A 14,829-nucleotide genomic window follows, 5' to 3' on the forward strand; every position below is an offset into this window, starting at 1 on the left:
TACGTATTTACTTCGACCGAGCTCTGGACTTAAACCTAGGATCCTCTTTCTTTATATGGTAAGTTGCCGTTTCCGTTTGTCTACCTAGAGTCATCTCTAGATTCTCAATATACTGTAAATACATTCTTTGTCACAGTTAAAGTAATGTCATGTATACTCACATTGAAATCCAGTTTAGAACGGGAGTAAAGCAGAATGGTCCACGATGCTTAAAAGTCTGAACATAACGTTTTTGTCCTTCCAGCCGCCCTGACACCAGCCTTCTGTGGTTCCTCACTCCCTTCAAAGCCTTAAAACACTTGGTCTGCAACCAGTACAAGTGGCTGGCCATCAAGATTGTCACTGCTCTCCTGCTGCTGGCCATGCTGGCTCTTTTCCTCTACAGCATGCCTGGTTACATGGTCAAGAAAATGCTGGGAGCTTGAGATGTTTCCCAAGACATCTCTGCAGAAGGTTCCACATTTTCACCAACCAGATGGCTTCTTACCCTCTCTTATTCTACTTCCTATCAACCGTCTCAATCACAGCATTTTAAAAACTAAAAAGGAAAAATAAGAAGAAGACCAAATGTCACCAAAAGCATTACACCGGCTTATAAATAGTTTGCTGCATTGGATATGCCTTTGTTGGCTCACGGCTGCCAGGTGACACAAAGCAGATATTTAATGTTGAGAGACCCATTGTCAAGATTTTGTGTCACCTGCAGTTTATAACTTGTTGAGTATCAGCATTGGTTTATTCAAATAAATAAGACCATATAAACAAATAATAAAAATGTTGGCTTATGTAAGAATGGGTTATGCATAATGAGAAATCAATGATGCAAACTCACTGAGCAGGTAGAGTGTGTCGGGATTATCCTGTTTGAAGTCTGACCCTCGTAGTCTCTGATGTTCTTCACTGTTTGTTAATCATGTGATTCCATAGTCTCTTTTCTGTTCTATTTTGAATATTCAGGCATCCCTTCAGTAATACTACTTTAGTGACTTTTTTTTATACTGTATTTTTACAGCAGTTTGATAGATAAGCTGCAAAAATAAAAAACACTTATGCACCTTGCGTAGGCTTCTGTAGGTGTGTAAAAATGAAATTGAAAGACGCCAGAAATATTTATTAAATCTCATAAGATTAGTTTCAGAACTTCATCAATACTCAGATTTCTCTATTTACTCTTAAAACACGACTTGTAACTTAAATCTTTCCTCTTATAACTTCTTTGGCTGCGACTTGATGATGAATTGTTACTCCTAAAGTAAAAAGAGAAAAGTTGTACTTTCCCTGAACAAAAACGTTTTTTTTTGTTTTTTTTAGCCAAAGTTCAAGTTGAGAGAGTTTAAGCATATTGTTTAGCCTAGCAACTAATTCACCTTTAATCAGAATTAAATCCTCTCTTTGGATTGCTTTCCTACTTTCACGCTAATTTCCCTCACTTTCCCTCACTTTCACGAGGCAAAGTGAAGGAAATTAGCACTAAAAACACCGGAAGATTCCCACTTATAAATGGATGCTTCCTTATAAGGTCACCTGGCTCTATTTTAGATCTTGTTGTCTTTTACGTTCACTAATTCTGGTTACATTTTTGTGCTCCAACAGCCGCCCTGATATCGCCCTCCTCTGGTTCCTGATCCCATTCAAAGCTGTAAAAAACCTGATGTGTGACCAGTACAGGTGGCTGACCATCAAGATCGTCTGTGCTCTCCTTCTGCTCGCCATCCTGGGTCTTTTCCTGTACAACATGCCGGGTTACATGGTGAAGAAGATGTTAGGAGTCTGAGTTAAAACAAGCAGAGGATTACTTTTTAAACTTTCTACTGTACTCTGTAATAAATACAGAGTACACCCATCATTCATTATTTATATTATTTTATGTGTACAAATATGTTGGTGTGATAACATTGCTTTTTTTTTTTTTGTTTCTTGAGATGTTTGACTAACCTTTGGAGACTGTTGGAGAATAGAGAAGTTTTATTGTTAATAAAGTGAGATTTTTTTTGGATTAGTTAGTTTGTGTTCGAGTTAACATTTATCCCGGTTAAAGAATGATTCTTCATGTAGTCCGTATGTGTCTTTGTATGATATTTCAAACTAAATAAATTGACTTTTAAACCAATCCTGTCATCCTGTCAGCTGTTGAAAATGCTGCTCTTTGTGTTTTTTGGTGTTAAACGAAAAGGACCTCGCATGATTCACAATTTTGTCATCAGTATAACTCGGTCTGTTTTGTTAATTTAAACTTATACAATTTAATAGGAACCCTTATTGAAAAGTTCACAAGCAAAAAGTACTAAATAGGCTGCAAATGAAATGTTTAGTCACATCCTGATAATCCCTTTTATTGTTCTTAAAAACTTTAAAGGTTACAGCAAACTTAAATGGAATATTTTCCTCTTTTAGCTGTGATAATATCCCCAAACAAAAGTACTCTCTTAGAAGTTTATTAAAGCAACAAATTCATAGACAGCTTGACCTCAGGTTGTATCAGTACTCATTGCATCACTTATGAAACACAGACTTTATTTGAATTATCCGATTGATGTCTTTGTAATAAATTTGTCATGTTTTCTAACACACCGTCTCTGTGCTCCAACAGCCGCCCTGATATCGCCCTCCTCTGGTTCCTGATCCCTTTCAAAGCTGCAAAACACCTGATCTGTGACCAGTACAGGTGGCTGACCATCAAGATCGTCTTTGCTCTCCTTCTGCTCGCCATCCTGGGTCTTTTCCTGTACAACATGCCGGGTTACATGGTGAAGAAAATGCTGGGGGCTTGAGACATCTGCTTGATTTTACTCTTATTTAAACTAACAGCATTTCACTTCTAAGTTGTGTTATTGAACAAGTTTTTTTTTTTTTGCCATCTGCAAAAGGCATCATCAAGTAGATAATAAGCATTAGTATTAGTATGACTTTAGTATGCAATCTGCAAACTCATTCACATATTGACAAGTATTTGCTAAAATACATAACCGCAATGTTGTGGTGCAAAATGTGTTATGTCAAAATGATGGTTGGTTTTATTTAATTCTATTATTGTAGTTATTTTCTTGTTGTGGTTGCTAAGACATCTTTTTGGTTATTTGTTAGCTCTAAAGTTTGCTGTATTTTTCAAACTTTTGATTTTGTGAATAAGTGACAATAAAGTACATTCCTAATCTCAAGTCATTTGTTCAAATGTGTGTGTTTTTTTTTAATGCAGAAACACCAAATCTGTCTATACTGTTGCTCAGTGACTACAGCTTTCATGTATCTGTATTTTTAGCTGATTTGCTAACTTTGGTTAGTTGGGAAAAAATAGCAGCAATAACAGTTTCGACCATAGACTGGTTTCGACTTCAGCAGACTTGCAGCAGAAATGTTTAATGTACACAAATAAGTTATAAAACGCTATTCTGTGTTGGAGGGAATCTCCTTCACAACAATAATGATAATAATAATAATAAATCAGATTTGAATAAGGCTCTTCTGAAATTCTTTGAAACAAACTTTCAACTAATAGGCTTCTACAGTAGTCATACCTGTCTCACAGCAATGTTCCACACGATGCAGCGCCGCCACCTGCTGGTCTTTAACGGGATAACACCTGCTGAACCTCTGCTGGTCATCATTACAACCTGCTAAACTCCATCAAAGCTGCCTTCGTTAACGTTGTTTGTGTAAACTTTTTAAGGACGGCAAAGCTTCAATTGGACACCAGACTGGCGAGTTAATCGTCGCACAAATTTGTTCAGCTTTGAAATTTAACGTTACACCAGAAAAAAAGTTGCTTTTCGACGTTACAGAAAGTAGCCTACAGACAGCGATAGAAAACCGGTCATTTTGAAGTAACACAGAGAGGTACAGTTAAGTTTTGATTAAATATTAGGCCTATCTTTACAAATATTGTCTTATAAGATGTTACTCTAAACATTTACCGACAAGTAGTGTAGTTTATACTGGATACATATCACTCTGCCAACGCATAAGGATTGTTTTCCCTCTAAATGTAGCACTTTTTCCTTTGTTCTATGACAATTAATTTAATTAATGAAAGTAACATGCTGCTGTATCTAGAGTAAAAAAAGAAAACCTTGAAACCAAGGTGAAGTAAGTCATAGCTACAAATGCGAAAAAGGTGTGCTTGGAGGATGCGGGCATCGATCCCGCTACCTCTCGCATGCTAAGCGAGCGCTCTACCATTTGAGCTAATCCCCCATCTGAAAGCATACAGTCAACATTACTGTTTTTAAACTTTATGTATTGAGACTTCCTTTATCAGCCCCTTTCTTATGCAAGTATGTTTTAATGAAAGAAGACGTTGTGAATGAAACGTAATGCCACTTAAATGAACCGTGTTTGGGAAAGAAAATACGTTTTCATACGTAAGTTTATTACGTAAACTGTCTGCACACAAACAAACACCGTCGGTATGTATGTTGTGTTTTACGTTGCAGATAAATAATGACGGTATCGTTTGGTTTAATCTATTAACACCTAAGAACTAGATTAAATATTCGACTTTATTGTAATCAACATTGGAAGAGTGGGACGCGAACCTGCAACGCAACGCAATGTTAACGAGCCTGTTACTGTAAATAGAGCTGCAGACTCAAGAAGTTAAAGGCTACTCATAATCCTCTTTAGCTGTCTTCAACGTTTTCTATTTGTCCAAGATATGGATTGAATATGATCAGAATTCAGATTTAAGCACTAATCTCACTGCACTCAGCTGCTGAGTCCTCATCGAGATTTTCTAATGCCAAGTTAACCCTCCTGATTAAAAAAAAGACAGCTATCTACATGGACTATCAATAACTTCAAACAACACTATGGTGTCAGTACATAATTTAATCTAACGCTGTAATTTCGGACTGCATCATATTCAGCAACTTGTAAAGAAGATATGGGTTGCGGCTGCGTTTTTATTTCAGTCTTGTTTTTCTTTTGCAAATCTTAGGGCCCTGACTCATTGTATGATCGAGTCGGCTGGCCTGCATTGTCTATGCCTAGACAAAATCATTGGTATGTCCTTATTTGTAAGGTTATACTTAATCTGCTTCTCTCATACTTGTGTAACTGTAGCTGTGTGAAAAGTAATGGAAGCTTCAGTCTTGACTCTGCAACCCAGTCAAAAAACAGATTGTTGTTATCTGTTCCCTAAGTGTGTATTGAAAGTCTTGAAATGGGAAAAAGGAGTTTCAGGTACGCTGCTTCCGCGGCCTTGAATCTCAGTCAGGATGATCTGTGTCTGGGGGACCTGTTCTCATTAAATCTTTTCAAAAGTAGATTGAAGGCGTTGGAGGAGGATGCTTCAGGTTGTAGATGCTTTGAATAATGACTCTTCTTCTCTGTGACATGTTCATTTGTGTTTGTAATTACTCTGTGTTTTGGAAAAAAGTTTGGTAAGCCTCTGAATCGAATTGCTTTCATCCAGTACAAGTTTAAATACTCTGTATTTTAAAGGGTAAATCTATTGTTCACTCATTGAGTCTTCTCAAACTCCCCTTTAACCTGAAACTTGATACATACTCGTCGTTATTGCTTCACTCAAAATAATCCACAACCGTGTATTTCACAACTGTTTATTTATTCAAAACTCAGAAGATGAGTGTTCTGTAGATGTTTACATGGTTAATGAATGCAAGTTCCAGAGCAGACGACAGCCAGTTTACAAAGTAAAAAAAGCTGGGGAAGGACAAGGGGACTTCCTTGGTTAAACTGGATGCCTACAATGTCACTAATCTCTTTATACTGACTTCCTTCCAAACTACAACTCATACATCCTGGGAACCCAATAAAAAGGGTTTTCAGGGGAAAAATAACAAAAGCTGTTATGTGATTATGGGTCTATATTAATTCAGTTTTTGGGCTCCCTTATATTTTAGATTAACACATTTTAACTGCTACAATCTCTAACCATGTTGTCAGTCTGCAGGTGGTTTTCCCACCTCTAAGTTTTAAACTCATGGGCTTCTGCATGAAGGCCCAAAATGAGACAGCGGTAAATAATCAGCATCGTGCAACATCAGACAAAATCTCCACACAAAATACATATACAAAATATCACTCATTCACAGTCAATGTGTAACATTCTCATGCTCAGATATGTTGCTGATCAACAATGAATAATCGCAGAGCACTGATCATATGCCTTGAGTCATTGCACCTAAGAATTTCCTCCAGCGTTTTCTACATGCCATGAACCCACCATAACAAAAACTGAAAGCTTGATTCTGCCTCAAGCACAAACTGTAACTGATATTACACACATGGCCTCAGCTTTTCATTCATGTACAGTAGGGTATGCACCAATGTTGCTACAGAAAGTTAATCTTAGTGAAATATAAGTTAAATAAATAAGAAAACGCTATTTAAAAAGTCACTTCTGTTACAGTTTTTAGTAGCTCTTGGGAGTGACCTCATGGCACATTGGAGCAGTGTTGTTCAGCGCTCCATTAGAAGTATCACAGCGCACCAAAGGCAAATAAATAACCCCATAACAAGCAGAGACATTGTTCTTTCAGAAATCCCAATGCCAGTAATATTTACAGACTCAAAATCCACTGTTTGCCATTACAACCTCCATGCCAGGCTTGGCTCAAATATCTGCGTTACTCATGCTGAAATGACTTGGAGATGTGGAACATGACTGTTATTATTGGTGTGTAAGTGAGGCAGGGAGGAGCAGCGACTGATGATGAAGAGTAGTTGTGTACAGACGGCCAGAGGGAGGATGGGGGAGGTTAAGGACAGATATACATGAGAAAGAAAGGAAAAGAAAGACAGAGAGCAGGGATAATGGTGGGTATTTATAGCGCGTGCAGAGTAGAAAACTACTGAGGGCAAAAAGAAAAAGAAAGAGGGAAAGATGGGGATGTTTTCATGGGGGAGGGGCATGAAGGGTTCAGTATTCATCCTGGTCCAAGTGAGCTTGTTCATCCAACTCTTCATCCTCGGGAGGTGCAAAACCATCCTGTAAGACATGGGAAAATATGTTCATGTTAAGGATGACATCCAAACACATACACAATGTCCTCTAAGTATCCTTAAGTGGCTGGCTCTGGCTCTTTCTCATGACACCATATATAAAGCAGGACTGCATGCATTCTTGTTTTTATTATGTATTTAAAACATGAATATATCCTAATTAAATGTATATGGACAAGTAATGCCTTTCTAAAGATTGAACTCCCTCTCAGCTTGTTGCTTTTGGGCTTTGCGTTTATATTATAGAGGACGGGCCGGCGCTTCCTTCAGCTTGTTTTGTTTTACTCAGAGGCTCAAACATTAACTGTCCAACCCTAAGGGTCAGGTACTTTTTACTTGACTTTGTTTTTGGTATAAAATACTTGAAAGAAATAAGACCCAATTTACCTTCAGGCTGCATATCTGCGTTGGAAATCTAAGGGAGCGTTGGGAGGGGGGGTTACATGACCGGTGCTAAAGTGCGACATCTACTGAAAACTTGTATAATTTACCTTTAATTATTTTTTGTTTAGTTATCCTTTCCTGTTTTATTTTGTCACTTTCCCTTTTCCCCCCTTTGTTTCTTTACCCGACTCTGTGAATATGTGCCTGTCCTGTGTCTGATTAATCTCACCTGTCCCAGTTTGGCCTCAGTCTATAAAGTCTTTGATTGTGTCCCAAATCACACCCTACTCACTATATAGTACACTGTAAATTTGCCATTTTGTAGAGTTGTACGAAGTATGAGTGAGAATTATTGACTGTATTGCGAAAAGTAGTGTACAAGCCACGGTAACTAACCAGGCAAACTATACCATCATGCATCGCGTTGCAAACAGATGCGAGGAGCGTGAGCAACGTGGGACAAGAATTACATCATTCTCTTGTTCGAGCAAGAAGGCAAGTAGAGTCAGACAGTGGTTTCTTTATTGTGCTGATGAGCTCACTTTGTAGTCCTCTACAGAGAACTCCCTTTGTAGGGAGTAGGGAGTAGTGAAAGAGTATGTGATCTCTGACACAGCCTTGTCTGCCCATTTTTATTTGCCACTTTGTTCCTCGAACGCTGCTCATTGTGAGGACGTTCTCTCGTGGCTCTACTTGTGTTTGCACCTTTTGCTGGTTATTTTTTTACCCTGCCACCCTTTGACTCAGATCAGTTGAATTTATTGATTATGGGTTCTTTCTTTTGAATTAAAACCATAGCTTGATACCAAACAATAATACACCAATGAGCAAGCACTGGCAACAGTGGAAAGAAAAAAAAAGTGGCAGAAGAAATTTGAGTGGCAGAAACCTTGAGTAGAATCAGACTTATTTGTGGATCTGCCATAGTTAGCTTTGATATGAGAGTGAGCCCTGAAGCATTACCAGACTTAAAAAGAAAGAAAAACCAAGAAAATGGATGGAACTAGATTATATATCGGCACAATGATAAATAAAACAAGACCTAAATATTTTCCCTTGCTCATTGCTCACTCTTTCTCTCTACAATCACATTCTGTGTAAGTCATGCAGGGGTTATGTCTATGGAAGTTGTCGCACACTAACTTGTGATTCCTACAGCGCTGGGTTAAGAACATCCAGATGAAAATAATTGCGGATAAAGGATAGATACCTCTGTTGCGTAGAGAATGTCGATAATCTTGCTGAGGACGGAGTTGTTTTCACTCTCGTGTTCCTGGCAGATGAGCTCAATGTCTCGTAGTTTGCTGAAGTAGAAGTCTCTCTCCTTCTCTAACCCGTCAACGGTCAACTTCAACTCCATCAGCTAAGAAAGATACATGACGCCACGAATGAGAAGAAATCAACAGAGAATCATATCTTACTACTTCTTTTAGTTGTCTATGCTTTGCTTTTATCTCAGAGTATATATTCTTGTAACTCCACCTGTTGATTTAGCTCCATGATCTCAGCATCACTGCCCCCGTTTCTAGACAAAGATGGATTCTTTCTCATAGCTGGAGTGCTGTGTTGGACCCGCTGTGGTGTGGGCATGTTTTTGGGAACTGTTGGAGATGTCCTCTGTGGTCCTGGAGGAGAGCAGAGATGATCAGAGACGGTTATTATTTGGACAACTATTGACTTACTGCATCTATGTTGCCTTTGTAGCAATTGTGGCGATGGATATAGCACATTATAGAGAGCTGATATAGTAAGTTTAGAGCATTATGTTGGGCCACGTTGGTAAAAAGGGGTTCTAATTGGTTCTTTTTGGAGAAGTGGCATTCAGGACAAAAATGAGGAATTCCAGATTTCAAAAAGCCAAATTACAGGAAAAGAAAACTTTTACAATGGCTGAAATTTCCAAACATTTAAATCAAACTTTCAAATAAAAAATGTGTCCTTCCAAACCTCTATAAGTGCTGGAGTTAACTCAAATACAAAACATGCATTATCAGAGTTTTAAGACAAGTGCGATCATTTTGCCCACTATTAACCATAGCTGCTTACAGCGACAGAGTTCTGAAGCAGGTTAACTACACACTACAAGTCAAATTAGACCGTTTGCCATGATTTTCAAGCAAAAAGCTTTCACACAGACAGAGCAAAGCTGGTCTGATGGACATACGGATTGTTAGTAAAAAAAAAGACCCTGATTCCACCTGGTATTACCATGTGTGCTGGGTGAACAGATCACAAGTGGACGTGTCTTAATACAGGAGGGAACACATCCAGGGTTGGGATGAAATCACCCAGACCACTTTAAGGTCTAGGACGCATTGAGGCCACATTTTGTTAGCAGTGTGTATGTGAAGTGTCCTACGGTACATCAAAGGAAAGTCCCTGTTACCTAACCGGGGTAACAGTGCAGTTAAGTGATGGATCACTCTTTCCTGTTGGTATTATTTGCATGCATGTGTGAAGTCTTTGTATGCATCTGAGCAGCATGAATCACATTTCCTATTGGTTCAGCAAAATGTTGTTTACTCATAATGGGACATTTAGCTCCTGATGAATGTAGGGGATAGATTTGGACCCACTACCGCTTGATTATACTTTCTAATAATGCTGCATAGAGGATAAGGATGTTGATCAATCTATCATTTGTCACTGTTAATCAAGACTAAAGTCTGTGGTGGGTTATTTCACTCAACTGATGAACGACACAATGCTAGACTAACATTAGCTTATCAAGTTTTTCCACAATAATACAGACTCACATAGTAATGCTAGGTGTATAGTATACAGTCATTCATAGAGCTGTGCACTTGTGATCTGAACACGCAGGATGCATGTTGAACTATAAACATTCTCTATTTACAGATTATACATACAAATATATAGCCTGTTGGGGAGGGCCTGGAAGTGCATGCATGGGAAGTGTTGTGCCGTTTGTAGCACATTTGTAGTTAAGAGTAGTATTGACCATTTAAGTATCACCAGGTTTTGGTGTATGCAGGGGAAACGGTCCAGGAGGGGAGCAAAAGCAGGTGGAGCACAATCAGCGGTAGTGACACCCCAGCTCCCATTGGCGGTAATCTGACAAAGATTTTATTAAATCTCTATTAACAGATTAATGCATGTAGGTGCAGCTATCAATTCATTGATGAGATTTTCCAAATTCCTGGAATGCATCAGAAATGATGGATCCGACCTCCGTTCAACAAACAAGCATTTTGAAAGTTGTTTTCATTCTCTTCAAAGGACAGACCTGATACAGCTTGCATTATTACTTTTTACAAATCTGCATCGTGATTTTATTTCAGCAAATGTAAGTAAATCTAAAGACAATAATTAGTGAACGTCTTTTTTTCTGTTTTGTGTTGATCCCTAGGAGGATAGTTGCAACTGCTGGTTTAAGTAATTGGGATCGCAAGTAAATAAGTAAACGTTAATACCAGGTGTAAAGAGGGAACAACTCTTTCATCTGTCTGTCCTGCTTTCAGAGAGAGGTGGAGCTGCAACAGTGTTGCATCAGCTGCTTGATGCAGAACACTGTAGAAAATGTAATATTTCTGAGAGTCTTCTGGCATCACTGATTGATCAGTCAGAATTTGGAAGGCAAGTTGCAAGTGGATTTGCTCGTTCCAACCCCGATGATGCTGCATCCCAGAATTCACTGCGGTGATTCCTTCATTCCCACCAGTGACTTAGTCGTACCTACACAGTGTAATGTTGCTCGTGAGTGCTGGGCAGTGAGATGGATCTAAGAGGACAGCGGTCATTCTGTGAATCGTGCTGCTCACACCACTTGCTAGCAGGGAGCGCGTTCGAGCCATCCAAAGCTCAGGGAAGACCGTGCAGCAAAGGCAGAACTGTTTGGATTACCTGCGTTTCTCTTTGGTCTGTGGATAAAGTGATCACCTGGGTTGGGGGCAGGGGCCACGTCTTGCCCCTGTCTGGCTAGTAAAGGGTCGTACTCCTTCCCGTCGTAGTTGGCGTCGAAGAACTTCTTGAACCACTGCACGAATTCAAAGTTGTCCTGGAACTTCCCTTTTACGAGCTTTTCTACAGGAATAATCTGGAGGATGGTAAAAAGGAAATGCTTGAATAGCTGCGTGTGACATTAATCACTTCTGTTTGACCACAAGAGAAGGGAAAATACAAAACTATGGAATGCATGATAATTTGATAAAAAGCATTCTGACTTTGTCCACACTCATCCTTTTGAAAGCTGCCTGAAGAACTTTGAAGTTGTGTATAGATTCATGCTCCAGCTTGGCTTGAAATTTGACCTTCTTCAGAAGGATACAACCTGGAAACAGCATGTCCATGAACTGGCAATATGCCGCTCCTGGAAGACAAAAAGACAAACAGTTTGTTTTTGTTTGACGAGCTCTGATTTATTTCTTTACTGAACAGTATTTGACGTTAATCTGCAACCCTTACCTGAACATAGCTGTTCAATCTTTGTGTAGGTGAGATGCAAAGAGTCATTGACCCACGCCAGCATGTCATGCCGGCTGAGGTTGTCAATGGACACCGAAGTGGCGTACACATTCACTGCCATCCCCGACCTGAAAGAAAAAAACACAAGACGGAAAAAGGTTCAAGTTTTTGTCTTTGTCTGTCTGTTGAATCTCCAAAACTTTCAGTGACATTTGGTTGAAAGTTAGGTCAAAGAACAAGACCCTTACACATGATTATAATACCTTCATCTTATTATATACAAAGTGATTTCTCTCTCTATCTTAGATGGGCTACCATGTGTATATATAGAAACACACTGATTGCCCTTAACATGTAATCAATTGGAACCTTGTTCTTCTTTCAACATATCCCAAGCTGCCTGCCATGTCCTCCTCTGCCCCGTCCACTGATCCTCCACATAATCTTTATCCAACCTGCCAGACATCCTGGACAAAGAAGAACGCCTTACTGAAACACTCGAGGCCTGCAACTATAAGGTGACTTATTGATCAAACTGCAGATCATTTTCTGGATTAACCACAAAGATAATGAATAATGTCTGTCAGAATTTTCAAGAACGTAAGCTGAATTGTCCTCAAATAGCCTCTTCTGTTCAGGATATACAATGTCAGGAAAACTGACAGTTATCATATAACGGATATTTGATAACCCAAGGTATTAGACTCTCACATATTCATGGTATTTACAAAAAGATATGGAATTCAATCATATTAGGACTTTCAATTTGAGGAATTGAAGTAAAACATTTGTTCTGCCAAAGAAAAAACATATTCTTTTATTTATTTTAGGGTCGTTTTGACTGAAATAATATGAATGATTGTGTAGTAGTTTACCAAGGAGCCATGATACTTTCTGAAATTGTTAATATACCTTTTGAAGCCCTGTACTTTGTCTGATTCATCATTCAAAATCCTACAATTGTCAAATTACCGGCACTTTAGACATTGAAAGAGCTGATATTCACAAAGCAAAGGAGGAACAAGGGAATCCCTGTTTGTTATTGTTTATTATTCTATTATAAAAATACCGATTCATATCGACTTTTTTTGTGTCAATTTATGATGTAAATAATGTCATTTTATGATTTATGATGATTGTTGCGGTTATAAGGTTATTCTTTGAACTTTTTTTATTGGACTTGAACCAATGAGTGGATCTCACTGTCATGCATCTATTAAAATGGATATACTACAGTAGTATTAGACGCAAATATCATGTATAGTGAACCATTACAAATATTTGTCATATCAGCGTTTTAAATCCTTTTGCCTTAACTGCAACCTCAGCTATTTGTTTGAATGTATCTTCTTTTACATGCACTGTATTTTTCTTTATGTCATAAGAAATGAACGCATATTTTTTTTTCTTGTACTCTTAGAGAAATTTAGAGATATTGGGCTGGTCCAGAAACCACTGCAGCAGACTGAGACTTGTAACCCCTGTTCTTTCAGAAAAAACACACAATATTTGTGTGCAAACACAGCGCTTCAGAAGCATCTTTAGTTTCAGTTTTAATCTACAGATGTGTTGTGAGTGTAATCCCCCCCCTCCACTAGATTACACAGAAATGCCCTGATGTTTGTGAGCAGCTTTACACATCTGGCAGCTCCAGCCTTGTCTGTGCTCACTTTGCTTGCCTGGCTAATACCTTCCAGCGGTGTCAAGTCACAAAATGAGGCCTGTGACACCTTGACATCCCCTGCAGTAAAAAAAGCACATTGACACAATAAACTGTGAAATGATGATTCTAAGGTCAGGCATGCCTCTGTGTATGCAGCTGACAGCTAGAGAAAACAAATAAATTAAACGTCATCTAATGTAACATTTTTAATGACTGATTTAAATTGATAAAAGCTGTGATTTTTTTTGGGTTATTTATAAGACTGTGAATGCACCTTCAGCAGCAGCGTGCACACCAGCAGCCTCCCATGAGGCTTTGCTAGCTTACAATAACATGATTACAACTTAGAAACCATGTAACCAGTGATGAAACAGATTTCAGGACTAACACCATACACCTAAAGATACATAACCAGGCGCAAACCTTGCAGTGGGGAGTGATTTCTAAGAAACATGTAATATTGTATCGATAGCGGCGAAAAAAAAAAAAAAGGAAAACCAATCTATTCTCTTTTGTAAAAAAAAAAAAAAAAAAATCTGCAAGGCCAGTGTTTAAGCTACCACAATGACTGCAGCAAAATCAGTACAAAACAAGCGAGGTTTGGCATGGATAAAGGGGCGGGGGGCTGACATTTCAAGCCCGAGCGGAGAACAATAAATGTGGCCGTTTTTGCTTTTGGTTAAAAAGCCGCAACGCTGGTGCTGCTCTCCTCTAGCGGCCCCCCCCCCCCCCTGCAGGCCTCCCAGAATACCTCAGGACTGTCAGTGCACGGGAAATTAAAGCCCCACCGCATGTGAATACAACGCAAAGCACGCACAAAAGGAGAAATAAACAACACAGAGCGGCTGTTCCTGCGTTCATACTCACTGTATTCAGAAGTGTCTGTGTTGTTATCACGCTGGCTCTTGTCCCTCTGTCAATGCCCGCTGCTGCTGCTGCTGCTGCTGCTGCTGTCGTCGTTGTCAGACCCTGCGCGCGGTGCAGTGCTTGGTAACGGGCCGCCCTGTCTGGAGCTGCAACAATCCAGCTCTTTCCACGCATGCGCCCGACTCCATGCTGTTAAAGGTTCATTATAAATAGGACTTTGGCCTGTTCCACCTAAGAGGCACATGATGTGTCTGGTTAGGATTTTTAAGGCCTGTTGCTTACTGAGGTTTTAGTGAAGTCAGTGTTTTTATCTTCTGTCATATAACAAATGTCAGCAACAGTGGTGCAGGATATGTGGAGGAAGTATTCATAACGGTGCTTTTACCACAGTTACATGTAGTGCTGAAACTGAGTGGTACTTTTATAATATGTCAATCTTGCAAATTACTTACTTAATCAATCGGTTAATCGTAATCTAAACACTAACATGTACAAATTCATCACGATGTCTTGTCATCACATGTCAA

The 14,829-nt window shown here is 39.1% G+C and overlaps 2 protein-coding genes and 1 non-coding gene across 4 annotated transcripts in view; 1 reads left to right on the forward strand and 2 right to left on the reverse strand.

The window, feature by feature from the left end:
• The window catches only part of LOC109978237 (otoferlin-like), an 18,705-nt gene extending 15,553 nt beyond the window's left edge, over positions 1-3,152 (forward strand). The window contains exon 42 of the mRNA XM_065947716.1: positions 2,591-3,152. Within this exon, the coding sequence (XP_065803788.1) occupies positions 2,591-2,771 (181 nt within the window). The 3' untranslated portion in view covers positions 2,772-3,152. The remainder of the gene's footprint in view (positions 1-2,590) is intronic.
• A 966-nt stretch (positions 3,153-4,118) lies between these two features.
• On the reverse strand, positions 4,119-4,191 carry trnaa-agc (transfer RNA alanine (anticodon AGC)). Its single transcript has one exon. It is a non-coding gene; the product is annotated as a tRNA-Ala (tRNA).
• A 1,353-nt stretch (positions 4,192-5,544) lies between these two features.
• mapre3a (microtubule-associated protein, RP/EB family, member 3a) lies at positions 5,545-14,463 on the reverse strand. Of its 2 annotated transcripts, none has more exons than XM_020627732.3 (7): positions 14,303-14,463; positions 11,773-11,900; positions 11,532-11,677; positions 11,248-11,404; positions 8,830-8,972; positions 8,558-8,710; positions 5,545-6,949 (listed from the first exon to the last, which is right to left on the reverse strand). In XM_020627732.3, exons 2-7 carry the CDS (start codon positions 11,891-11,893, stop codon positions 6,881-6,883), a joined length of 789 nt encoding a protein of 262 aa, XP_020483388.1. In that variant the 5' UTR covers positions 11,894-11,900; positions 14,303-14,463; the 3' UTR covers positions 5,545-6,880. The 2 variants fall into 2 exon arrangements, with proteins under 2 accessions (XP_020483388.1, XP_020483383.1); XM_020627727.3 differs by having other exon boundaries at positions 11,212-11,404.
• Between the last annotated feature and the right edge of the window lie 366 nt (positions 14,464-14,829).

The sequence above is a fragment of the Labrus bergylta genome, chromosome 18, assembly GCF_963930695.1.
Source record: "Labrus bergylta chromosome 18, fLabBer1.1, whole genome shotgun sequence".
Taxonomy (NCBI): Eukaryota; Metazoa; Chordata; class Actinopteri; order Labriformes; family Labridae; genus Labrus; species Labrus bergylta.

Coding starts and splice junctions, on each gene's coding strand:
- mapre3a (XM_020627727.3), bottom strand. CDS start 11,893: ATGGCAGTGAATGTGTACGCCACTTCGGTGTCCATTGACAACCTCAGC. Junction 8,973..11,211: donor CAGACCAAAGAGAAACGCAG/GTAATCCAAACA, acceptor GCTCTCCTCCAG/GACCACAGAGGACATCTCCA. Junction 8,711..8,829: donor TCATGGAGCTAAATCAACAG/GTGGAGTTACAA, acceptor TATCTTTCTTAG/CTGATGGAGTTGAAGTTGAC.